The sequence below is a fragment of the Montipora capricornis genome, chromosome 3 (genome assembly GCF_036669925.1).
Source record: "Montipora capricornis isolate CH-2021 chromosome 3, ASM3666992v2, whole genome shotgun sequence".
NCBI classification, from domain to species: Eukaryota; Metazoa; Cnidaria; class Anthozoa; order Scleractinia; family Acroporidae; genus Montipora; species Montipora capricornis.
The window spans coordinates 45,386,204-45,413,703 of record NC_090885.1 but is presented as its reverse complement, the minus strand read 5'-3'; the positions used below and the strand labels follow the sequence as shown (position 1 = coordinate 45,413,703).

General features: G+C 38.2%; 1 protein-coding gene across 1 annotated transcript in view; it reads right to left on the bottom strand.

Moving 5' to 3' along the window:
- LOC138043268 (fibroblast growth factor receptor 1-like) overlaps nt 1-27,500 on the bottom strand; it is a 60,024-nt gene that overhangs the window by 30,429 nt on the left and 2,095 nt on the right. Inside the window, exons 3-7 of the mRNA XM_068889460.1 lie at nt 12,696-13,091; nt 8,405-8,767; nt 7,356-7,520; nt 5,714-5,824; nt 2,434-2,612 (exon numbers count right to left, since the gene is read on the bottom strand). Of these exons, the coding sequence (XP_068745561.1) occupies nt 2,434-2,612; nt 5,714-5,824; nt 7,356-7,520; nt 8,405-8,767; nt 12,696-13,091 (1,214 nt within the window). The remainder of the gene's footprint in view (nt 1-2,433; nt 2,613-5,713; nt 5,825-7,355; nt 7,521-8,404; nt 8,768-12,695; nt 13,092-27,500) is intronic.

The following is a 27,500-nucleotide window of genomic DNA, read 5'->3' as shown; positions in this document are numbered from 1 at the left end:
CCTTCTGATCCCTGCTGACAAAACCACAAATTATTACGAAATGAATATAACCGCTTACAACAAGTTAATCAAGGAGAATGTAACAAAAACCTACAAAAAATCAAGGAGCAAAGTTGTCCAAAAGTTGAACGCACAGTCTGCAAGAATAGCTGAACATCTCAAACTAGATGACCGCATCGATAAGCTAGCCGAAAAGGAAGCATTTCTAACTTTAAAAGATCACAAACCTGCATTCCACGACCACCCGACCTGCCGCTTAATCAATCCATCCAAATCTGAAATCGGAGCGATAAGCAAGCACATCCTTGATGATATCAACACGACCATCATCAATAAAACTAAAATCAACCAATGGAAAAACACATCCAGCGTTCTAAAATGGTTTAACGGCCTGCAACAAAAAGAAGTGCTATCTTTCATATGTTTTGACGTGTGTGATTTTTACCCGTCAATAACCGAGAAGCTACTCTGCAAAGCGCTGGGTTTCGCCAATAGTTACCGACCCATCAGCGCACATGAGCGCGACATAATAATCCACGCTAAAAGGTCACTGCTGTTCAGCGAAAATGTCTCATGGGAAAAGAAGACCTCTAACGACCGATTCGATGTCACCATGGGATCATTTGATGGAGCAGAAACATGCGAGCTGGTTGGTTGCTACATCTTATCACGCCTCACCGAAAAGTACAGAAATAGCATCGGTCTTTATCGCGATGATGGGCTGTCAGCATTCAATAAACCACCACAAGAGATCGAGAGAATTAAGAAAGATATCTGCCAAATTTTCCGTGATAATGACCTTAAAATCACAGTAGATGCCAACCTAACCAAAGTCAATTTTTTAGATGTCACCCTCGACCTAAAAAGCGGAAAGCACTCACCATACACAAAAGAAGGAAACATACCGCTGTATGTACACAAGCAATCCAACCATCCACCTTCCATTCTAAGAAACATTCCCGAATCCATCAACAAGCGTCTTTCAGAAATTTCATCCGACAAAGATTGCTTTGACAAGGCCAAAGGTGTGTACCAAGATGCGCTTAATAAAAGTGGCTACAAGTACAACCTGTCATACAAAGCGCCAACTCCTGATGCATCACGAAAGAGCAAGAACCGTCAAAGAAACATCACGTGGTTTAACAAAATTTAAAATGTAGAAACAAAAGTCGGTAAATGCTTCCTCCAACTAATTGATAAACATTTTCCTAAATCCAATCCACTACACAAAATCTTCAACCGAAACACTCTTAAGCTGAGCTACAGCTGTATGAGAAACATAAAAACCATCATCTCCAGCCACAACAAAGCCCAGATCAGTAAATCATCAAACCAATCAGAAAAAATCGATGACAACTGAAATTGCCGAGACAAGAATTCCTGCCCACTTGAGGGAAATTGTAACACCCGGAACATTGTCTACCAAGCAGAGGTCGTGACCTCACAGACAAAAGAGACATACATCGGTCTGTGTGACACAACATTCAAGGAGCGCTACAGAAACCATACATGTTCTTTCAGGCACGAGCGGTACAAAAATGTAACCAAGCTCAGCAAGTATATTTGGAGTCTAAAGGAACAGAACATCAATTATCAGATTAAGTGGAAAAAAGTAAAGCAAGCTAGGTCGTATTCTAATGCCAACAAAAAATGTAACCTTTGCCTATGGGAAAAATATTTCATAATTTGTAAGCCAGAAATGTCGACACTTAACCATAGAAACGAAATGACATCAACCTGTAGACATTCTAAGAAATTTCTGTTAAGTAGCGCGTTCACCTAAAATAGTCTTACCCGATCGTTTAGCGCTTTTGCCGTCCAATCACATCTTGACACGTTATGCTAGTAAGCATTGTTCCCCACTTTCAAATTTGTATATCTTTACATGTAACCGTTATTGTTGTCAGTTGCCTGATGATTGCTTCATTAGAAGCATGAAACTCCGAGTAGCAATTTATAAATGGTTTTGAACTAGTCTGACTCCAGAAATTCATCTTTATATATATAAATATATATATATATATATTTATATATATAAATATATATATACATTTAGAACACTGCATGCCCATTTGAACATATTATTTGGATATCTACATGTATGTATCTGTAATTAATTTCATGAAGTATATGTATAAAGTAAACTAGTACAGAAATATTTTTAAGATTATTATGATGGATTGCAAAAAATTGGTTTATTATCACTCAACAACTAATGCAGTCATTTAAGGTGTTGTTCAAAGCTTCAAAGCAAAGTCAGTTTGTATACCTTAATTGCTATCTTCCTTGCGGATGGAGATGATAAATTGGCTACATTTAGAATCTGTGTGAATTTCAGTATGATTTCCTACATAATCTCTGCACCTTACACTGTACATGAATTGTATGTACCTTTAATATTATGATCATAAATAAAAAAACAATTTTCAGTACCTTTTTAGAAGACAAGTAACTCATGCCTCTAGTGATTTGATATGCACTTGATAACAGATCTCTTAAAGTTAACAGTGGTTCCATGTCCCCAGTCACTTCTAACAGAGAAGGTCGATTAGTGCGAAGAAAGTCACGCAAATTACCCCGTGAACAGTACTCCACTATCAAAAATAATGGACCTGAAAATTCAAGAGTTGAATGCTGTTACAATGGGTCATAGATACAAGATCATCAGGTCTCATCTTTAACTCCTTTGTGATCTTATAACAAACCTAAGTATATAAATCATTTGCTTTGTGTCCCTCTGTGAACTGATAGAGTTGTTACTTTTTATGAATACTCCAGACATTCCAACCTCTAACGCCCCTTTTAAACGTCGCATTTTACATGTGCCGAATCTAATGCAAATGAGCGAAAACAATAGATTTGTCTCATTTGCATTAGATTCGGCACATGCAACGTTTCAAACAGGCCTTATGAAGGAAACAATTAAGGGGGTATTTTTGAGCCAAAGGCCCTCACACGAGCGCCTAAGGCACGAGTCTGTAGGGGGTCTCGGGGTATCCACCCCAGCAAATTTTGCACACTAACTTCTTAGTTTCTCTCAAGTGGCATTTCCTGCATTTTGACATATTTTTGTGGTATTCTGTAAGGTAGAAATACTTGTCCACCATTTTTGGAGCTGCTAAATGGAGTAAGACTGCTGGCCTTATGAGTTTGCACAACACGGGGTGTTCGCTGGAGAGACTGGGCGAGACATTACAGGATAAGAAGGGGAATTAACAATTTTTTTCTGCAAATTTTACCATTGAAAGATGACGAGTTAGTGATGTCAGAAATGTAAAAAAAAAGCAGGGTCCCCGACTTCGTTTTGGAGAGTGGACCCATCAAGTGAATTTAGTTAACTGTTGAGGTTCCTTGAAGAACAAGTTCACATTTAACGATTATAGTTTTATGGGCCTTGCAGCCCCAAGATGCCAGGATTCCTCGTCCCGAGGACATAAATCTTGAAATTTTTAAACTTCCCACATTGATTTTTTGTTCATTTTTGGACAATGTGGAGATAATTGTAAACAAAATCTGTTTCTGAAAAGAAAAGTAGGGGTCACCGAACATCCAAGATCATTAAATCCAAGCAAAGCTATAGCAATGGCTATCTGCCCTATCATTGTTCATTTTAGTACTTCGCACATGCACTCGATGCATGACGCGGCATGTGAATTTGCGTGCGCTGTAAGGATGCGCAGTAGCAATGGGCGCAAACATCCTTAATAGAAGAAGTATTTTTTTAACCCATTGACTCCCAGGGGTTCCCCATTGACGAGTAAAATAGTCTGGCGTTAGACAGAGTAAATTACTAAGTCTGTCCGGTTTCGGCCGGTTTGGATGTCAATGGGTTAATGGGGACATTTTCAGTGAGTTATTAATGAAGGATAGGAGCAAATTTCCAGAGGCCCAGATTCCCAGAGCGCCTCAAATCGGTCGGACACAAGAGCACAAGATGAAGGAAACGTTTTCCCATATAAACCCTACAAATCATTACATTGACTGAGCATTTGAATTATGTGTTTGGGTCGCCTGTGCAATAACATTAGCATAAGAGCAAAGGCTCACAAGTTTTTCAAGCAAATATCCTTGCCTCAGTCGAGTCTGTTTGCACGTTAGAGAAGGGTTCATGAATTCAAAGGTAAAGGCATTTCCAAGGATTAAGAGTACCGCACATGTATATCATATTAGGATATCTGGAACAGTTGACTCGGTCATAATTGAATTTGTTGGCAATGTTATGATTGATGTACATCAACTTTTTGTTCAATGATATAGTTTCACGTCAAATTATCCAGCATTTGAAATTTGCCTATCTCTGGCTGTCCAGGCACTTTCCACGCTCAGATTTTCGGCTCGGCCTCGCTTACATTTTACCTTTTGTTGAAATTTTTTTGGCGCCTAAAATACTTGAGCTGGCAACCAAATCTGAAACCTTAGGGGCCAGCTGGCCCGAGATATGTCCAGGTTTGACCCTAATTAGATGCACGCGGATTTCAATAAGCGTCACGAAGTGTCCCCTTGTTCTTCTCGCCAACTCTAATATCACTCGTGTCTTGGAATACAGACAATTTACATCACAGTCAAAGTGTCCACCAAATGCTGCTCTTTCAGTAAAGATTAACTGCTGCATTTACCCAAAGCTAAAAACAACACTAACCTTACGCTTACCTTATTGTTGCAAATAGGTAGCAAATGCTTTATACACTTAAAGGGACACTTCGTGTTGGATGTCAAAATTGGATGTGCATCTAATTAGGGTCAAACCTGGACATAAGTGGCTGGCCCCTTGGTTTCTTCCTGAAAGTCGAGAACTGTGAAGATTCTTTCTTTCATTTGCCTTTCCTGCATTTTCTATGCTACCGGGTATATATCTACTCACTAGAAATTGTTAAGGAAGCTTGCCAGAATTAATGTCCTAGATGTTAATTGTTCTGGTTTTTTCGTGAGCACTTCGTCAGGTTTAAGAAAAAAGTACAAATGTTCTTCTACAACGATCCGCTTCAAAGGCAAAACTGTGCCCTATCTTCAGTACCACGAAGACTACAGGGGCAGTTTTTTCCCAATAGAGCATTTTCACTCATGTGACCAGTGGCCATATTGGATTGCTGAAACATTATAAGGAAAGTATTTGCATGAAAATAGAGTTCTATTCCTGGAGGAATACCAACATGGCCGCCGTGACGTCATGTGAAAACGCTCTACATGTATAAGGACCTCCAAGCTGGAGAATAACACAATAGCCGTGGTCAAACTGTAGACTTTTTACCTCCAGTCGGTAAACTCGACTTGTTGTTTTTCAGTGTGACCGATTTTTCCCCACGTAATTTACCTTGGCGAAATTTTATTGTCTTGAGCTTGGATCATGAGAACAATAGATCTAGAGTTTCCCTTGACAGCTACCCCAAAGCGATAGCTAGGGAAAATCCAATTCCCAAGGTAAGACCAGGTATTAACCAATAGAAGCTCGTTGGTAAATGCATGCCTTAATGACACATCCGGACATACAACACTTTGTGAGGTCATCTAGTAAACCTTTTTGCTGCAAAGTACCGTACTTCAAAGATCGAAGACGATAGCATAATTCAGAGCTAGAATGTATAAGTACTTGTTTTTGTTTGGAATTCAAAATTTCACTCCACTGTTGGGTCGATTTGGAATTCCATGTATTGGGATATGTTCTTAAAATAAATTAAATGCAGACAAAGCTGCATGTAACTGGGAGTATACATACCATGCACTGTGCAAGCTCCAAGAAAATTCACAATGTTTTTGTGAGTTCCAATCTCTTTCATTGTTTCCATTTCTGATATCAGGTCAGCTAACTCAACATCAGAAGCATTTTCTTTAAGACAAATGAAAACGAAAAGCTGGGTTAATAATATTGAATGGTGGACATCATAAATACTCACTTCATCAGGAAGGTTAACCAGAGCTTTGCAGTGATTTACTAAGGGAGAAAAATGATCTTATTTGCCAAAATACAATTCCACGAGACAACATCAATAGTAAATCAGTAATGATTGTTATAATGATGAAATGATATATGAAATGGATCATATATGAACAGCAGATATGAAATCAAGTGAAGCTACAATCCTCACATTTATGAACGCAATTTTTGCAATTGTGTAGAGAAGCCTGAAAAATTCAGGATTTCAACAGGGTTTGAACCTGTGACCTCGCAATACCAGTGCGACGCTCTAACCTGCGGATATGACTTCAAGTGAGAAACTTACATGTAGTTTTTAAGGTACAAAATTAATCAAAAACAAAAAGATCTCACGTGTCTTCAGGGAAATTTCCCTGAAAATTTCAGGGGAAGTTCGCCTTAAGTATGCTTCTCAAACAAATCCTGGCGAAAACGAATCCTGGCGAAAACGATAGAAGTTATAAATCTTCAAATTTTATGCTATTTCCAATATATCACAGTTGTAGCTTACACGTACATGTATGACCTTATTGTATTGAAGGATTTACTTAAGGTGGCTGGAACCAGTTTCACCACTTTAAAGAGACCTTCTTATTAGAAGTTTTATAACTACTATACTGATAACAGCTATGTTATGGTACATGTACCATATGAAACGCGAATTATGTTTGGAATTTAATGTAACTCTGAATTGGCTCCCAGGAATTTGTAAAAACTTTGCTGATAGTTCTAGCTCAGATTACTATAATTCTACAATAAAAAATGGGGGTCACTGAGTTCATTTTTGAGATATAAACAAGACAAAATATAGGGTATTTTTTAAAAGCTTTTGTGTTGCCATGGTAACCTATTATGTCAATAATGGACGCACTTTGTTAAGCAATCATTGATGTTTCATATGGTACCAAAACATTGCTTTTATGTGATACAGTGTTGTAGTGACAACCCTTCCAATAAAAAGGTCTCTTTAAAAGTAGTGACCCTGGTTCCTGCAACCCCAATAAGCAGAGTACATTGTAAAATAATAGTTCTGCCATTTAGATTAACTTAAAAATAAGTTTGTTTGTAAAAATGTAACTCTTCCTTGTACTTGTAAAGTGGAAAGTGTCCTAAATTAGCTGTGTAGCTAATTAACATGAAAAGTTATTACATAAAAAAACACCCTACATGTAAGTGATAATGTTGCATTGTGTTTCGTCATTAATTTTGTGAAACCACAATGGATGACACCAAAAGTCAATTTACCAGTAGAATAGTTCAATACCTGAGGGCAATTTACTAACTGGAAAAGCAGTCATCCCTATGCTGGTACTGTACAACTCCTCGTGTTTAAGGCAAATTCCCTTGCATGAATAAAATTTAAGTACATAAACAAGTAATCTGTTTATAGCAAGTCACTTATTGTAATGTACACTGTATAAACAAGGGCGTCAGATCTTTTAACCTTTTAACATTTTGACAGCAACAGTACAAGGTGTAGGCACTTTTGGCAGCTGGAAAGCTTCTGCTTTTGAGACATATCCAAATGCACCTTCTCCAGCTAACTCCTTTATGTCTATTAACTCCCTAGGAACCTCCCATTTCTCATCTAGTGGAAATTCAAACAGATCTGAAATGTTAAAAAAAAATGATTAATAGAGTTTTTAGGGGTGACAAATGGTCGTTTGAAAACTGAGTATAAGAGCAATCTCATCAAATGTATACGCGCCTTCATAGAATCAAGGCTGTCTATTATCTCAATATGTTTTAAAGGGGCACAGTGTCATGCTAAATTTGCTGTTTTAAGGTCAAACCTGGGTAAAAATCTAAAATAATTAATACTTTAGCTTATACACATACAACATTCCTGACAACCCAGCTATGAGAAGATATGAATTGTATGTATAGCACATTTAATTTTTTGGCATGTTTCTGAAGACATGGTCTCCAAACTTGAAAAAACTGGCCAGTGTTTTTCAAGTTTCAACCCATTTCCATCCTCTCCATAGCTTCAGTGCACTTCAATGGTTATTGGCAACAAAACTATACAGCATTATGTTTTAGTCTTCAATGATGCAAAGACATCTTTTAGTGTTCTGAAGTTTGACTAAAATAGCGGTAGTGTGACAGTCTGCCCCTTTAAGGATGAAAGAACTTTTTCCGACCTCACAAAGTCTTCAATTGACCATGCATACACAACCCCCATTATTCAATAAATATTGTAGTTTGCAATAAAGAAAGCCAAGACCACTGTTAACATGAACAGATTATATAACACAAATACCAAAAAAAAGCTTTCAGTGAATATAAAATTATTTCAAAAATATGGACATAAAATATTTCTACTTCCTTCTGGTGTCGTGCACTTAATCAAGTCATTTTGGCTTAATTCCTCTCACAAAATACATGTCAGTAGTAGTTCAGGGGATGCCTTAATTCACTGGTACACTGTAATCTGCAATCAAAATCCACAGTAGCATTTACATGTATTGAAGTCTTAAACTCAAATCATACCATCTGCATAGGTTATAACAGTTCCAAAGGATCCTGCTGAGGATAACTGAGACCTGTAACTACTGTGCCTCTTTTGTACTTGTGAAATAGGCACATCTCGAGATGTAGCTGTCTGTCCATTTTGCTGCTTGACTTGAAGGGAATATTTGCTATTGTTCACTTCATTTGTCTCATTTGTCCATTGTAAGATCATTGGTAAGCTCTGATCTTTTGAACCCTTTTTTCTCCAAAGGAAGAAAAACATAACTACCACCAGAATGAATGCGATGATTCCTCCTATGCACCCCAAAATAACTTTGGTGCTTTGACTGAGCACTGGAGTATGCGATGAGGTACTGAAAAAAGCCACTGTTGCTGGAAAAGCTATAAAAAGTTAGACATTTGTGTTGTATATTAATTTGTATGGAATTTCGTTTTGGTGAACCACTTTAATAATATTATTATTATTTCCTAACGATGCTGGCTCATTTATGTTTAAGGAAAACACAAAATTACTACGACTGTATATAAAACTGAATTACATTGTATGAACAATTGAATCCATATGTTTTAAAGAAACACAGAAGGACACAATAACTCTTGGTTAAAAGATTGGTCATACAATATAAAACAATTAAGCAAGGATACTGTGCATGCAGTGGCAAGAGCACTAACCAATTGGACCCCTGGGAGTGAGGCTTAACAGATTTTACCCTGTCTAACATCAGACGATTTTGCTCATCAACTGGGTGTGTCTTAGGTGCCTGAGGAGTGAATGGGTTCACCAGTCAAAAAACTACTTTCCCTCCATTAATCCATAGGCCATTCCAGAATAATTGATGGTGTCAATCGACATTGACACCATCAGATGAAAGATAACATTGAGATTGGCCATCTGTCCAAGTTTGATGCTTTTTGGTCAAACAGCGCCCAAATTGATACAAACATCTCTAATTTTGAGGCTGTGTCCCCAAAAACCTTATTATAAACTATTTAAAAATTTATCAGATTTGGGACAACTGGAAAATCCTGTCATGGACCTACTATTTGGAAATGGTAAAATCACTAATTGGTCTGCCTATTCTTATGAACATTACAAAAATCATAAAACATTTTAAGACTTTATAATTATGGTTTCGGGGGAATGCGCCTTAAATTAGAGATGTTTGTACCGAAATTATGTTTTTAAGTCCATAACTTGATCTCTGTTCGACCTAAAAGCATAAATTCCGAAATGGCCTACTGACCCCTACTGTAGGAGGGAGACTTACTCTTTCCAACACCAGACGATTTTACTTGTCAACCAGGGGTGTCCTAGGGCCCCTGAGGAGTTAATGGGTTAAAGAGTCAAAACTATGTCCCCTCCATTAAATCCTGAACGTTACATGTAGGAGAGTGCTATGAAATGATCCACCTGTGATCAGGATACGGGATATTTAATAGGTAAAAAACATTGTAGGCATCCAGGATTTTTGACTGGGAGGAAGAGGGGGGGATACGGGATAATGTCTAAAGTAGGAATGCACTACGTATGTGTGGTTGTGCAGTATAAACTTGACAGTGTTTTTTTCCATAACTCAGGAGATTCAAGTTGTCCTTGCATAATATGTAGCTCTAATAGTACATGATATTCTTTTGGTATCGTAAATTTATCATTACAGTGGCATGGTAGATATCTTTGCTACAGTAAATACCTCCTGAGAAGGCATGTGGTTCAGTAAAATACTAAACCCAGAAAGATTGAAGAAAATAAAAGGAAATCGAGAAACATTTGGCTTCAAGGCTGACATTTTGATTATTAATTTTACAACTTCTTTTTCACCACAAGCTTAACCATGTACTCTGAGCTTCTGACAGCTTTCCAAGACCAATGTTCACTGAAGTTAAGCCCTTTCTGGCATGGTTTATGTACAGTTTCTGGATGGGGGAGGTCAAAATATGCGACTTGCTGTCAGGAACATATGACCAAAACTTCTATTTTAATGCTCAAAAATGCGAACTACATGTAAGCATGCAAGGTACAGATTTTGTTAGCCTGCTTAGCTTTATGCAAACCAAATATTGATGCAAAAGTAAATAAAGGAAGGAACTTTTAGGAAGTGTCGATCGAGAATAAAATAATTTGCCATCAGCAACAAAATTTGTGAGATGAAAACATCATAAATTTTGTGCCACCATCAGCGAAAAACGTTTCGGGAGATTTTTGTTGCGTTCAATTTTTCTATCGTACTTTTCGTCATACAAGTAAAATCACAAAATCGAAAGTGACATTGATTTTTATAGTGAGCTCCTATGATCAATTTACCTTGCGTGTTTAATTCTGACGACTCACGAAACAAAGGATGCATCTGTAACAAAATGACGGCTATAGACACCAGGTTTTTGTTAGTTAGCTTTTTTTTTCTTTCATGTGCAAATTAACACAAAGATCACAATCGCTGATGCTAGTCCAAGCTAATTAAGTACTGTATCAACTCAAGTTAACCCTTTCAGCCCGGATAGTGCCAAATGGCACTTATAGATTTTACTCTGTCTAACGCCAGACGATTTTACTCGTCAATGGGGAACCCCTCGGGGCTTAAAGGGTTAAACTCCTCCAAATGGGGTTAATGGTAATGGTAATGAATTTAATTTATCGCACATTTTCTATTAACATATATTCAAATGTGCTTTACAAGCAAGGGATCTACGGGTGAGATCGAACATCAGCATATATAGGTGCCGCTGGCAGCCGCTATCAGTCCATTAGCGATCTCGAGCTCACCCAGCACATGAATGAATGAAATGGACTACTATGTGGTGTAAGCCTCGCACAAAACGAGAGCACACAAAACGTCCCGAGAGCGGTCTTAGAACTTTTGTTTAGACCTAATAAGAATACAGAAAGTATCCTAAACATGCATAAAAGCTAACCTTAGGCCTAATTAGGCCTTAACAAAAGTTTTAAGACAGCTCTCGGAACGTTTTGTGCGCTCTCATTTTCTGCGAGGCTTACACCACATAGTACTCATGAAATCCTCTACTCTTTACGAATAGTGTGTGGGTTTTTTTATGTCCCACTGCGTTGTGAACATTGAAGAGTTGCGAGACGGGGCCTACGGTTTATAGTCCTTATCCGAGACGACTTTAAAGTCTTAACCATTTGTGGATGTAATTACAAAGGCAGCACTTTCTCTTCAGTTATTTTAAGACCCTGAGTGTTGGTCTGGCTGGAGTCGAACTCACACCCTCCGCATGGCAGCCAGATGCTCAACCAACTGAGCCACCGGTGCGCAGTAGAAGGGGCCTTGGATGGGGGACCGCTGAGAAGTCCCTGTGATGGCGATAGCTAACTCGTTTTCTTTAACTTGATATACCGTAATTCCTTGTTTTGTTTGGCCGTCAAAAGCTATTTTCTTATTTTCTTTCTACAATACGTTAAAACGGCTGAACCAAACTGGTTCCCAAGAAATATTGGATTATTCGTTCTATGCAAAATACTTCTAATGGAGTATTTGTTCTATGGCAAAATACTTCTAATGAAGTAATTGTTCTATGCAAAATAATGTTCACAGTGGAACACATATACAGGTTCAACTGTAATTGACCAATTATTCCTCTTTATCCCTCTTTACCCCCGATCTTTAGCCTTTTTAAATGTCTGCCTGGCCTGAGTTGTCATTGCCATTTGTATTCATAAGAGCTAATCATGCAAAGGCCGTTTTGACACCCAACAAAAACAATGCAGACCTGTCAACCCCCAAAAGACCAAAGACCTGCACATCAAGGTAAAAAAACCTGGCGATTTTGGAAAAAACCTGGAGATTTACCGACGGTGTAAAAAAGAATAAAAACCAGTTCATCAAAATAAAGTTTTTGTTTTCATTGTTTTCCGCCATTTTGACAAAGTGGAAGAAACGCAACTAGATGTTAACTAGTAACAACAACCTTATTTGGCATTTGTCTTCTAAATATGGTTGTGAGGTTCATATCTTGTCTCTGCAAAAATTGGCACCAGAAAATCAATTTTACAAGGTAGAAATGAAAATATTTAAGGAAAATGTATTCCATCAGCCTGTCAATCTGTTTACCGTGAAATTTTTGTGCGTCATTGTGAGACTGTGAGATTGCCCTAAAAACCATGAGACTTGAGAGGTCTCACAACCTCTAGGTGGGACGTTATTTCAAAGGTTACTTATTGAAAAATTTTAAAATAGTTATTGGAAAGATCATGATAATAGAGTTTATGTTAGAGTCCGATGTGGTGACAGGTGGCTATTGACAGTATGGTTGTTCCTGTCAGGTGTTACTTATTTTTAAATCAATTACCCACCTGAACTTGAAGTAGTAGTAATAACTGTAAGAAAGGCACTGCTGAAAGCTCTGCCATGTTGATTGCATACAACACATGAGTACAATCCTGTGTCCTTCAGGGTAACATTGTGTATTGAAAGGTATGACCAATGGATACCAGTATCATCTGCAGTACTTGGCATAATTGAAAACTTTGAGTTTTCTGATTCAATTATTGTGAAGTTGCCATTATCAAGGTCTAGTGCAGAGTTCATGAAATTATCATCCTTCCATTTTATCCAGTCAAACTGAAGTCCTGCCAAACCTGCTCCAACTATTTCCTGTTTGCAAGTAAATTTAGCTGCACCATTCTCTGAAACACTTACGTTCACAAGTTCCTTCTTTGAGATTCTTGGAGCAAATTTGTTACTTGTACCTAAAATAACAAAATGACATAATGTCTACATAATGAATGATTATGCACTTGTAGGACTTTTCACGAATCCACATGGGCCGCGGGGTTGTAGGAATCCCACAATTATTACAATAAGCCAATTAAACAATTAATGTAGACCTTATTTTTGTGAAATCATCATTATTTTACAGGTTGCTTTTTCCAGTTTATTAGCCAAAGCTATACTATTAAGCATGGTTCTCACTATTGATGACAGCAGAAGCACAAGTAGGAGATGTTTCACAAATATTCAGGCCATATGCAACAAATTGGCCTGCTCTCAAATGAGTGGCGTCATAGATCAGTTGGTAAGAGCACTGCAGCAGCATCACAGAGGTCATGGGTTGGAATCCTGTTAAAGTCACCTGAATTTTTCAGGTGGCTATTGCTTAAATTGTCATTTCTCCAATTCACCTCCAAAACGCACTTCACAAACATTTGTCAACCAAAGACAAACTTTCCTCACTTTCCGTTATTGTTTGGAAAACTGCCTTCAGTTTGTAACCATGTGTTTATCCTTGCAGGAAAAATAATTTATGACATCATTACAGGAATTTGTAAGAATTAATTGTAGGACTCTGGGAGGAATCTACATGTACTACCATATATGGTGATCGAATGGAAATATTCAATATTAGTATCACCCAACTAGTGGACTAATGCAAATCCTGCATTTTGATTGGCTACGCTACTAGAGGACTATTAGTAATAGTCCTCGAGTAGCGAAAAGCGTGAAGCTTTCTCTCATTTTGTTCCCAAATAAATATTTCTTCAACTTGCATTTACTAACTTTATTATTGACTTTTCTGTCTCACTAGTTGGGTGATACTAAAACAATTAGACCCTTCGCCCTCAAGGGCCACAGGTCAATAGCCCATTCGCCTTCTCACCTCATGGGCTATTGACCTGTAGCACTTGCGGGCTATGGGTCTAATTGTTAAATAGACCCTTCTCCAAAATGGCGCTGACCGAGGGAGGTCTGGAAACTGGGGTATAGATTGTTTTGCTGTGTGCGAGTCCTTGAACAACCAAAAATGCTGCATAATTATTGTGTCTCCTTTTGCAGTACTACCTCGAAGAAGAACAAAAACCTTCCATTTCATCGTTTTGCTAAGAAAAAAGAGCAAAAAGAGCTGTGGATTAGCAAAATTCGCCAAGACGAAGGAGAATATTTTACTGTTATCAGCAATACACGGGTCTGCTTGACGCATTTTCGGAGGATTACACCATGAGCCTGGATGGGAAAGGAAAAAGGACTGTCTTGAGAAAAGGTGCTGTGCCGTCAGTGTTTCAGTGGACTGACAAAAAGCGATCTCGGAGTACTTTAGCAAGCAAAGGCAAACGCAAAGGTGGAACTTTGGAGGTACCACGTAAGAAACGACACTGAAAGAATTGTGAACGCTGCGAAAGAAAACGTGCTGTCATAGACAAACTGGAAACTGATCTTCAAAACAAAAATGCGCAATTGAAAGACCTTACTGAAAACGTCGAGTATTTGGAAAAGGAGAAGCAAGACCGAGAGGAGGAAATTAATTGCCAGTGCCTCCATGGGGGATAAACACGTGTGTTTTTCTGTTGAAAACTTTCACAACCAAGACAAATTAATTTGATTTTACACAGGTATTGTTAACTGGAATGTGTTTTACAATTGTTTAACTTCATTGAAGATAGGTGTAAGGATCTGAAATACTGGAGGTCGGATATCAAGGTGGATGAAAATCACCAACAACAGCTGCAACAAGGGGGACCTCGCAGCCTGCCGATTCTTGATCAGTATTTTTTAACTCTTGTGAGATTGAGACATGCCTTCCCAGAGGAACACCTAGCATATCTTTTCTATAGGTCAACAGTTTCAAGAGTGTTCCATTCTTAGATTAACTTACTTTACTTTGAATTGGGATCTCTTCCCATCTCACAAAGCAAGGATTTGACCTGGGAAACTAATATACCAGTCACCTTCAAAGAAAAGTACTCAGCTACTAGAAGCATTCTTGACTGAACAGAAATCAAAATCTGCAAGCCATCATCCTTGAAGACTCCAAGCCAGTGTTTTTCTTGTTACAAAAACACAACAACTGCCAAGGGATTGCTAGGAATTAGTATCCTTGAGCTGTTGGAAGAAGGAGATGAGTGCATGACAGACAAAGGATTTAACATCAAGGATCTACTGGTCAGGAGCCATGGAGAAGTTGAAAATACACAATCAATAGCTAGTGTCTGCATCCACGTAGAAAGCACCATTAGTAGAATCAAGATGTATAAACTCATTTCCAATGTTGTGCCCTTGTCCCTTTCAGGGCTTTTAAATCAGATTTGACTTTTGGACAGTGTGTGGTATGTTGCTGCTATTTCAGGCCCCAATTATCAACCAAGAAAGTGCAGAAGATTGAATATGCTTTAAATGAGTAAAATTTTAACCGTTTATTATCATCATCATCATCATCATCATCATCATCATCATCATTATTAATTATTGTTATTGTTATTGTTATTGTTATTATTATAAAGTTTCAGCATCATGTTCTGGCTGTTTTCATTGCCGTCCTTTGTTCTGTTAGGCGAGTCATAACAAATGACCAATTAGGCTAACAGAATTATCTCTTCTTCACATTTCCAATACTTTCCTCAATATCCTTGCAGTTCCCAACAAGGCAGTTTTTTGCACTACTCCAACATTGAATGGCATCCCTAGCTTTCCAATCCACCTATCAAATCCTTTGGTGACACTTACAAGGGCTCGTAGCTATCACTACAGGTACGACTTCTACCATTTTGAGTTTCCACAGTCTTCCAATCTCTCTTTTCAAGTCCTGGTATTTTTCGCTCTTTCTTGTCAAATATTACAATTATGTCTGGTCTTCTTGCCTCAGCTAGCTATCACATTAAAGTCACACTGAACATTGATATATCCCACAAAACTTTGTCTTCTTCATTTTCAACTACAAACTGTACTCCTTCTAGGACATGTTCATACCACTTTTCCGTATGCTCCAACCCATTCTTCTTACAAAAATCCTAATAGACTTTCTTTGCTACATGTACATTGTCGTGTCATCTCTTATATTCTTTCTGAGCCAATTTCTCACATTCACATACTAAGTGTTGCATGCTTTCACATATTCTATCAGTTTTTGAAATTCTCCACTCGTTAAAGTATCTTCCATATTGACTGTCTCAGCTGCATAAACTCCCTTAATGAGGTTTATTCTTTAGAATTGGCAACATAAAAACCCAAACTATTTTCTTCTTCTCTAACACAACACTCCACACTCATCAGGCCTCTACCTCATTTTTCTGTGGTAACTCAGAAAAAGATCCGTCACTTTATCAAGCGCTACTGCAATGATTTGGACATCAAACTAGTTTTTTACTCCTTTAAGATAGGCAACTTGCTTGGTGTGAAAGACCATATCCCTGGCGGGCTTCGTTCACGTGTGGTTTATAAGTTTGTATGTGCAGGCTGTAATGCCTGTTATGTCGGCGAAACAACCCGGCATTTTTCCACACGTGTGCGTGAGCACTTAGACGGTGATAGGGCCTCTCACATTTTCAAACACCTACAGAATTCTGAACAATGTCGCGCCCTGTCTTCAGGGGAATGTTTCCATATTTTAGATCATGCCTCTACGACTTTTCAACTCAAGATAAAAGAAGCTTTTCATATTCAAAGAGAACAACCTTCTCTTAATCAACAACTGCATCACGTTAATCTTAAACTACCCTTTTAATTCTCACATTGTCACGTTTTATGTACATTCCGTTGTTACTGGCAAAATTAGCACTTTTTCCGACTTACAAATTCAACTTAACGCTTTGTACATTAATCAACTGAAGATGACAGATGTTTCTGTCAAAACATGTCTTGTACTTTCAAAAGTTTTGTCGTTTTCTTTAAATTTCTGACTTGCCTGCTGATATCAAGATACTTTGAAAACATTATTATTATTACTATTATTATTATTATTATTATTATTATTATTATTATTATTAAATTATTATATCGAAATCTGAAATACCAAGGTTTTCTATGTGGTAACACCAGTATTATCATTGTTAAGAGATACGAACATGTTCATTTTTCCCTGTAGTTTTACAATAACATGACTGCACATTGTAGTCAAGTTCTTCTGTTACTGTATGTGTTTTTTCTCTTCTGTGCTTTGTCTATTTACTTTCTTCATACATAAGGCAAACAGTGAGAAACATATAGTTCATGAACTTTTGAAGCAAGGTTGTGAAAGACTCCAGAATCAAACTCAATTTTTTCTACGAACAGATTTTGTGACCCCCCTTTTGAATGGATACAGATTTTGCTCCATAACAACCCAGAAATCCCCATTAGGCCTTGAAGTTGAAAGAAAACTTGTGGTTACGTTTGAGTCTTATAGCACCATTAATATTTTCAATATACATGTATTGCTAGCACTAATCACCCTTACTTGCAGTCGAGGACTGAATTGCGAAGGGCGCGGCTCACGACATCGGGCTGAAAACATACAAAGGCGCCTCTGGCTGCCGCTATAGTTTTTACAGTCCATGTTGTGATGTCGGAGCACAGCACCACAGCTAGACGTTAATTAGCTGTGAGTCGATTTTGTTGAGGGAGGAAAACCGGAGTAACCTAAGAAAAACCCTCGAGTCAGGTTGAGATCGACTGAAACTCAGCCCACATGCTGGCCGAGGCCAGAATTGAACCCCGGCGTGCAGTGGTGGGAGGCCCGATAGATACATGTAACCACTAAGCCACCCTGACTCCTGACTCCTGATTTCGCCGTCGTCTGACTCCTGATTTCGTCTCTATAAATACAAAAGTCTCTTCTCAGGTTTAAGCATTCATCAATGGACTGTCCCCTCAATGAAAAAAAACTCTTAATTTCCAGAATACCAACAGATGGACTTTCATTAGGATCATAAATAATTCCATCAGGTGAGCATCCCATCCAGTAAATATCAGGATGAACCAGCAAGCCACATTTGAGGTCCTGTCAACTCCTTAAACTCTTTTACAACTGTTGGTTCCATATCTAATCCATATTTCACGGCCTGAGTCTGCACCTTTATTAGTGCAAATACGGGTAGACTATGTAAGAATTTGTCATTTATTGGGGCTTTTCTAGAAACAACATCTCCAAATCTTCAGGCAGTGATTCTAAATGCCCGCTCTTGATACCAAGCAGAGCAGCTCAACTGACTTCTCGTGTTTTTTTCAATATCTGCAATGGCCTTTTCTGGAGATGCTTGCTAGAAACGCTTTCTCTTCATCTGGAAGGGAAGGTGGTGGGCCTTTTCTTACATCTTCCGGTATACTAATTATTTGTACAGGGAAGTCAAACACTGCCTCTAGGTCTTCACTATAAATAGTCTCTACTACGCTACGGGATAGACATCTCTTAACTGATTTGCCAACGGACTTCCCTTTAAGAAATTTCCCCATGGAAGAGACTGGTACTTTGCAGAATTCGAGTATTGGAGCCAAGAAGCATAAGTGGTAGGGCTGTTAACAGCTGAGATATTCTCTCCATGTTTTTTAATATCTGTCTCTGTAATAACTCGTTGCTCGACGGGTTGGATCATATAGATACTCTTGTACAGTCTTTGGTGCCATCTTTTTGTTAGTGTACTGTTTGTATCAACAACCTCGCCATTACCATGAGTACGAGGACCTACTCTAAGAAGTACCACCATAAAAGAGATGGACGAAAATGATCTCACTTTCATAATCTCCAGAGAATATATTTTCTGTTTCATCCTCTTTCTAGCAATTTCTGTAAGTTAAAGTTTTTACCACAAGGAAAAAATCTATAAAAAAACAGAAGAGCTACCATTGCAAGTCTCATTTGGAGGACATTACAGCTGTCAAGGTAACAGAAAGCACACCTATCCATGGGACCTCCTGTCAGAAAAAATTATCCAAGGCAGATTTTCTCACAAGAACCTCTTATTGTCATTATCAACAAGGAAGTCAAGCTGATCTGTCCACTACTTCCGTTAATACACATATCCCCCAAAGCTTGACAAACAAAAAGCCTCATATATGTACATCACCCCACAAATGCAAAATGACATGAAACTCTGCAACAAGCCGGTCTTGATTTTTCAAGCTTCTCCTTTTTCTTTCTCTTCAAGTTAGTAGATAGTGCTAAACAGCTCACATGTAGCTGTTAGGACCGGTGCAAGGCTCGAAATAAAAAAAATCAAGGCAGCCAAACCCCTGAATTAGGTTGCCCTGACAAATCCTTGGTTGCCTATTAGCAAACGCCCAACAATTAAAGGCGCTGTGAAATGTTTCATGCAACTTGTCTTGCAATGTTTTGGTGACAGTTTTGTGGCGGGACAAGTTGCACAATCTTTACACATGTACAGTGTAACATACCCAGCAACAGCCAAAATCGTAGTGAGGCAAGGTTGCAAGAGCCGTTGCCAAAAGTAAAGTTTGTCTTGCAACAATTTTGGCGGTTGCAGGGTATTCAATTTTCTCAGGATGTCAGGATGTTTGTCATCTGCTGATCATATCGTTAATAATGCTTCTGGGTGTGATCCTGTAACATTGCATCACTGTGCCATCTTTAGTGACGTATGCATTAAGAAACCACCGCCAGTTAGTGTGGTCACTCGTTGTGGTAAGCTTAAGGGAATTGATATGGAAGATTTTCTGATGAAATTGTTAGATCTTCTCTATTAAGAACACCTGCTAATGATCTTAGTTCTTTAGTTCAACAATATAACTCTGTGCCCTCGATCTTCTGTGCTGGATTCTCGTGCACCATGTATTGACAATGTTGTCACTAAATGCCCATCACCACCCTGGTATTCAACAGTAATCAAAGCTGGAAAATTAAGGCTAAACGTTGTAAGTTAGAGCAAAGATGGCGCAAGTCTCATTGTGTACAGTGGCCCACAAGGGACATGCTGCAAATTGAAGAGTTGCTGCAAATTTACAAAACGAGTTACTGCAAATTAAACATCAAAAGTATGGGCATGCACTGAAGGAAGGGCAGGTACAAAACACAGGTCACAGGTCATTGTTTTAACAATACAGAACGTATCCTAAACATCCATTAAAGCTGACCTTAGGTCCAATTAGGCCTAATGTTAGCATTTGTAAACAGTTAGAGTTGTTTCTGTATTGGTAAAACAATGACCTGTGTTATGTACCTGTCCTTCGTTTTGTGCGTGCACACTTTTGATGTTTTAATTTGCAGCAACATTCTTTTAATTTGCAGTAACTCTTTTAAATTTGCAGCAACTTCATTTAATTTGCAGCAACTTTATTTTACTTGCAGCACCTTTTTTAATTTATAGCAACTTTATTTTATTTGCAGCAACTCTTTAATTTGCAGCATGACCCTTATGGGCCACGGTAGTACTGCAATGCTGTGTAGTGAAAACATATAGAATCTACCAGTGCTTGGAAAAACCAAAGCGTGGAAACAGCCCTATTAAGAGTTCAAAAAAATATCCTCGTAATTGCCATAGATAATCAGTGCTCCATCATCTTAGAGGTACTTGATTTGTCAGCAGCCTTTGATACTGTCAACCATCGCATCCTACTGAAAAGGCTTGCAACAAGATTTGGCATTGGTGGGCTTGCGCTGAAATGGTTCAGGTCATATATTTGTCTAATCGCAAGTCATTAATTTTGTTAGTGTTGAGGGTACTGAATCTACTTCTCGTAGTTTTAACTGTGGTGTGCCACTGAAGGCTCCGTGTTGGGGCCATGCAGTTCTCTTTATGTTGTACACCGAAATTGAAAATGGAAGTATGTGACTGAAATCGACAGGTGGATGATGTAGAATAGACTGAAGATCTTCTGAAGTTCTTCTACTCTCTTCTTCCTATAATTGTCCCAGGCCTCCTATTGACTCTTTAGAAATTGCTGGTCATAGATCGTATATTTTCTACAAAAGCACATAATGTAGGTGTTATCCTAGACAAGGATTATGTCTCTTGAACACTATGTTGCTGCTCTTTGTAAATCCTGCTTTTTTCATTTAAGGTACATTTGCAAAATTAGGAAACATATCAGCGTTAAGGCTTGTGAGACACTTATCCATGCATTCATTTCTTCTAAATTAGATTTCCGCAACTCCCTTCTTCGTGGCCTGTCCAAATCTTCGGAGCAAAAGCTACAACTGGTACAGAATGCTGCAGCCAGTCCTCACTTTTTCTCACTAATCCGAACATATTTAACTCTGGACAATTTCTGCATTGCCTACATTGGCTACCCATTGAACAAAGAAGTCAATATAAGATTTTACTTCTTACTCAAAATTCACAATAACTGTGCATCATCTTATTTGTCTGAGTTAATCAAACCTTATAGACCTTCAAGGACTCTAAGGTCACCTGGCCTCTATCTTGTGTCTAAGCCCTCTAGTATTCTCAACTCTTATGGAAAGAGAGGTTTCTCTTGCGCCGCCCCTGAGCTGTGAAATTCACTCCCTCCCTATATCAGATCATGTTCTTCTATATCTACATGTATAATCAAAGGCTTACTTAAAACCTGGCTTTTCAAACAAGTATATCCTGACTAGTTATTGCCATTGCGTTACTACATGAATTTATGATATGTACATTACCACCTGAAAGTATTGACCCCTCGGGACGAGGTAATACCTCGTCTTTGCTGCGGGTAGTAGTCGCGCGCCACCGAGGTGTGCAAATTTTTTTCCCTTGGTAAAACCGAGGTGCAATTTGCCGCAGGAAATTTGTCCTTTTTTATTAAAACTGTTCTTCCCCTGACGATCCACTCTGGTACATTCCCTTGACATATACAGTCTTGCAAGCATTCTCCAATCTAGAGTGCAATCCTGTCACTTTCTTAAACCAGATCCCCTGAACAAGATTGGGGCCGGCTGCCTTCCAGTTTACCATCTTGCTCTCTCTATTTCTAATATCCTCCGCAGTGATGCTGATACATATCTTCTTGCACCTCTGTTGTACTGAACTCCACCTCTACATCCTCTAGCCAAGATGCTCTCTCATTGTCACCGACTTCCTCCGACCAGATCTTGCTCCAAAAGGAGTTTGCTTCTGTGGGATCAGGTAACACCGTTTCTCCTCATTCCTTTCCATCTAGTGTTCTGTAGAACAGCTTCTGATTGGTTCTAAACAGGTGGTTCTGGTCTCTCGTCATATCTTTTGATCTTAACTTCACGTGCCTTGATCTTCTGTTTCAACATGCCTAAGACACACGAAGTGCCCCTTTCCTCAAGATCACATTTTCTGTTCAACCTTTCCCTCTCTCTTTGTTTCAGTCTCATGTTTCCTCTTCGGACCTCCTAAATCTTGCTCAGGTGTTTTTGCCAATTGTTTCCCCTTAATCCTTCTCTTCCAGAATGGCTCTAATTCAGTTCTTCTCCCTTTCCTCCTTTTTATCATTCCCATTCTTTCTGTAGTAACATATGCAGCTACATACATTAAAGAAATCAGTTCAGTGATGTTTCTTTGTTATGGAAAGAACCCAGCTAAATGCAGCGAATGAGTAGTAAAGTTAAAAAATTGCGAATGAATGTGGAATAACTTTCTCGGAAATACGCCTATTTCTCGAGAACCACTCGTTAAAATTTAACGAGATTGGCACGAAAATACTTTAAGAAATAAGTAACTCGAGTATTGAAAAAACTGAACTTTAACAGAGGAAATTGTAGATATTCCAGTGAACCTTCAACAAGGGATAATTAAAGATCTCTCAGTCAAATTATTATTAAAATAGACTAAGTGTTAACTTGTGAGCATCATTACAAGCTTGTTGCATGTGGCCAGATTTTCTTAAAGGTCTCTTTATATTTATTCATGTGTTGTTATAACTTGTTTGCTACATGTACCATTCTTGGCGACCAAAGGATCAAGGGTTTTAAAGGTAAATGAAACAAAGGTAACAAAAACTGTACAATGTATTCTGCCACCTTATTACACTTGGGTCACTTAGTATCAGTTAACATACATCAAATTTTTGGAGGGGGAAGACAATTGTGCTTTTTTGAGTCCTTCAGGTTTTGCTGTGTGGAAGGTAATGTGCCCCATGTCACCGTAGATAACATTTAATACAGTGGATGAGATACTGATAGACGGAGATACTGTGTATTTCAAAGCTTTTCAAAAACAAACTATACTGGTAGATGCTGAGACACACTCCACACTTGACTTATCTACCTGATCAAGCTTGTTGGCCAGCTGATGTCGAATCAAACCAATCGACCACTGAGGCAAATAAATCAAACAAAATGCTCATTGATCAAGCACATAGAAGTGACCAAATGTTTTCTTATTTGATTCACATGCATGCAATTGTTTGGGTATGCCTTATGTAAAGGGTACTGCTGTTATGATGAAATGTGTTGATATCTTTAAATCAGAGCAAAATTTATTGTCTTTCACTTGAATTAAATATTCAATTATTTGAAGTTGTACCAGTTGAAATTTGCAAAACAAATACTCTGATCAAGTATCACAACGGTTAGATTTCTCCGTACGACATAAAACACAGGGAGTACTGAATTAAATTTTGTAAATACACAAATCTGTATCTTGCATTATACAAGTACAATTTATTTCTTTCCTTTCAAACACTTTTCTTAGACAGAACTAATTTCATTTCCTTTCACAAAACACATGCAGTAAGCAGCTGAATTTTATGTTGCACTCTTCCCTTCATGTCGCAACTTGTATGGCACGACATCGCTGCAAAAAATTACAGGAATGCATTTTGGTCACACTTCATCCTAAAAACGTGGCATTTTATAGATAGAACAGTTGTAAATAACTTTAATTAACACGTATATGTAACAGGTAATTGACGTGAAAGTAAACATTATAAAAACATCCCGAAAAAACAAAAATATCAATGTTCTGTGTTGTAATAACGTCACATGTACAGTGTGTAATTATAGGTTGGGTTTTTTTTCTTAAGTACAATGGTTTGTAGACCTCCACTATCCATCCTGATCTTATAATTGCAAGTTCAGAATTACTTTCATTTCTTCTTTTATGAGTACCCTCACAGCACTTTACTTGCTATTACCAACTTAATCGTTTGATTGTTTCACTAAAATGTTACATTTTCAGTTGTAATTATTCGATTCAATATTGATCAAGTCTATATTTATTTCAATAGTCTGCATAGCTGGTGGTATCGTTGGCGTGGAGAAGGGGGTGGGGCACTGTGAAACACCGCCTGCCTGAAAACTTATGCTGTTTGAATGCCGCCCATTTTGAATCCAATTACGAAAAGCCAATCAGAGTAAAGCTGTAATGCAAAACCAAGTAAGCAGCATGCATGGAGTTAGTTAACACAGATGTTAATTTGGAAAGCATGGAAAGGGTAGATACATCAAAGAAGCAAGTGAAATAAGGAAGACTGTCAAGTAAATCTGCGAACGATTGCTGTAGATTATTATTTTGCACGTAATCTGAAATTGCAATTAGGAGAGTATTACACCCTTTTTAGTATTAACCGAAACCTTGTTTAAATCAAGGGAGAGAATGAATAAACCATTGATCGATCGATGCTGCAAACGAAGGAATCATCACATCACACCTCAAGCCAAGAACTCTCCAGCGGAATGAAGATTTAGTATCCAATTAAACTACTCAAGTAAAATTTCTGATCATTCATCCAAGTTCCCGCATTGATGTGTTCACTCCTTTTGATGAGAAAACTAAATCAATGATCTGAAAACTCTTGCCAAGTTAGTCTTGCAGAACCTGAATGTGTGAAGTGAGCTCAGTGACCTTTATTTGCCTCTCATCCTGTATTTAATTTAATAAAAAGGTAGAGTCAGATGATCTCACATCATATTCCAACAACATTTCAGTTCACAAAGCTGAGATTTGGTGTCTAGTATGGATATTGTCTCTCAAAGGTGCATGCCTGTAATGTTTCAGATTCACCACAGAGTAAATTGAAGGTGAAAATGACCCTTGCAATGTCGACCGCAGTATCTGGGAAATGATCACAAGAAACATTTTTGATGACAATATAAATAATAATTATTCTTTCACCAAAGTGAAGATCATGCATACGAAGCATGGGTAGAATAACCATAACATCTTTGCTGGAAAGTAACTCCTTTGCACCAGTCTCCCACTCTGTCTTGAGCAAAATTTCCCATTCTGTTTTAATGTTAAGATACACTGTAAGCAAGAGCTTTTGATATATATCCTTTGACATACATTATTGATTTTCTTTCACAGAAGGAATAAACTTGATGAAGGTCTCAAGTAACATTTTGATTGACAGAATCTTGATATCAGCCAATAAGAAATTTCTGTTTGCTCAGTAACCAAGATATTCAAAACACCCTAGTTTTTGGGCAGGCAGTACCAGTATTTCACAGCACCCCTCCCCATTCTCAGCACAGCTTCGCCACTAGTTAATTTGACTCTTGTGCCAACAATTTAATTACCACCAGCTGTGCAGGCTACAGTATTTCAACAGTATTTTGCCTCTGTTGAGAAAGTTTAATGCATCTTCTCCTCCCTTCTCACGCAAATGACAGTTAATCGCACAAACTAACAAAAAAAAACGAATTGGGCGGATAACGCTCTCCATTTTTCTTGGCCATGCACTTCACAAACGAATTTGCTGAACCAAAAGTTTATAATTTGCACATTTGGCAAAATGTGCTCTACTGAAACGGTCACATCTTGAACGTCTTTGAATTTGAGACTGGCTACTCCAACAACTTCTGACATTGCAAATTTCTTTTGCCGTCACTGCTGCCATTCCTCTAAGAATTTTCTACCCCATTAGTGTTGTACTGAGTTGCTTATGGAGTGGCTCTGACACTAGACTGATCTCTTCTTCTTTACTCTTTGGAGAACGAAACCGACCAGCCATGTTTCTACTACAAGAGCGCTATGAAAATGAATCGCTAAATTCAATGCTAAATATTTCCAGACTCCTATGGGACAACTCCACGCCCATGTGATTAATGTAACAAATTATCACAATCTATTGGTTCAGTTCACAAGTAAGATAAAATATTCACGTCTGACATTTTTGGGCTTTAAAATCCCATGAAGGTCTCCTGCTCATATTTTATCTATTACATAAAGTACTGTCTGCCTGTCTGTCTGTCTATCTAGTATCTATTTATCTTTATATAATAACCCAAGTTATTCTCTTGATTGGTTCTTGCCTATGATCTATTAGAGGACAGACGCACGATTGACGCCACCATCAGCTTTTATGCGAATAAAGTTTAATTCTTTATTATATAAAACAAATAGATTCCATGTTGCCGTGGGTCTGTTCAGTAATAGATCACAGAAGATGTCAAAATGTGGTAAGAACATCAGTGACACACTCGGCTATCGCCTCGTGTGCCACTTTTTTGCTCTTACCACATTTTGACGTCATCTGTGATCTATTACTGAACAGACGCACGGCAACATGGAATCTATTTGTTAAATCAAACAATCACATCTCTAGCACATTCATACTCAATAAGATACCCCAGACACTTTCTCATATACAATCTTCAACACCTTGGGTTAACATCATTGCCATCATCATCAACATCTGCCTAAATTCACTCCTCACAAACGAATCCCTCCCTGGATTGATCCCACAGGTATCTGTCCATAGTTAATCTTGACCATGCAGGTCCAAGTTCTCTGGTGAGATCGTCTCTCCATCATGTTTTTGGACGTCCCTCTTTTCTGGTCCAATCTCCTGGGGTCCACCCTCTTGCACTGATAGTACAACAATTATCTGATAGCCGTGCAATGTGACCTGCCTATTTATGCTTTGCCTTCGTGATAACCTTGACGATATCACTTACACCAGTTTCTTGTCGAATCCAGGTGTTTCGATTTTAATCACAAAGAGTAATGCCCAGCATTATGCATTCCATCTTGCACTGTGTGACCACAAGTTTCTCCATCACGGCTATTATTATACCTGTCATTACTGGTAGAATAATTTATACTCTTAGTGTATCTTCCCGTTGATCTTCATACTTGTCTTGTGGCTTCTCATGATGTTGTCCACTTTACCAAAGGCTGCCCAGCAAAGTGCAATCCTCCTCCTGATCTCAGGAAGCAGATCACCATCTTGTGTCTCCATCTTTCCTAGATATGCATATAGCTCTGCTGTCTAAGTCCTCGATGATACTTGGGTTAACATTGCCTGAAAACTTGGCCTTTGTATATGCATAAACTGGCGATACCACTGAAAATTTTCCATTCACTTTTGTTTATATTTTTGTCTCCAAGTTAATTTTTCTGTTTATTAATTCTTTCTCAGAAATTGATTTTCCTTGGCTCCCAAATTGGTTCAGGAAGCAGGAGAGCATGCAATGCCTGTTGCTTCTCATTCAAGACTTTTGAGGAGTGGAGGTGATGACGTGCTCACAACATGTTTGAAAATTGCTTTAATTTATCAAT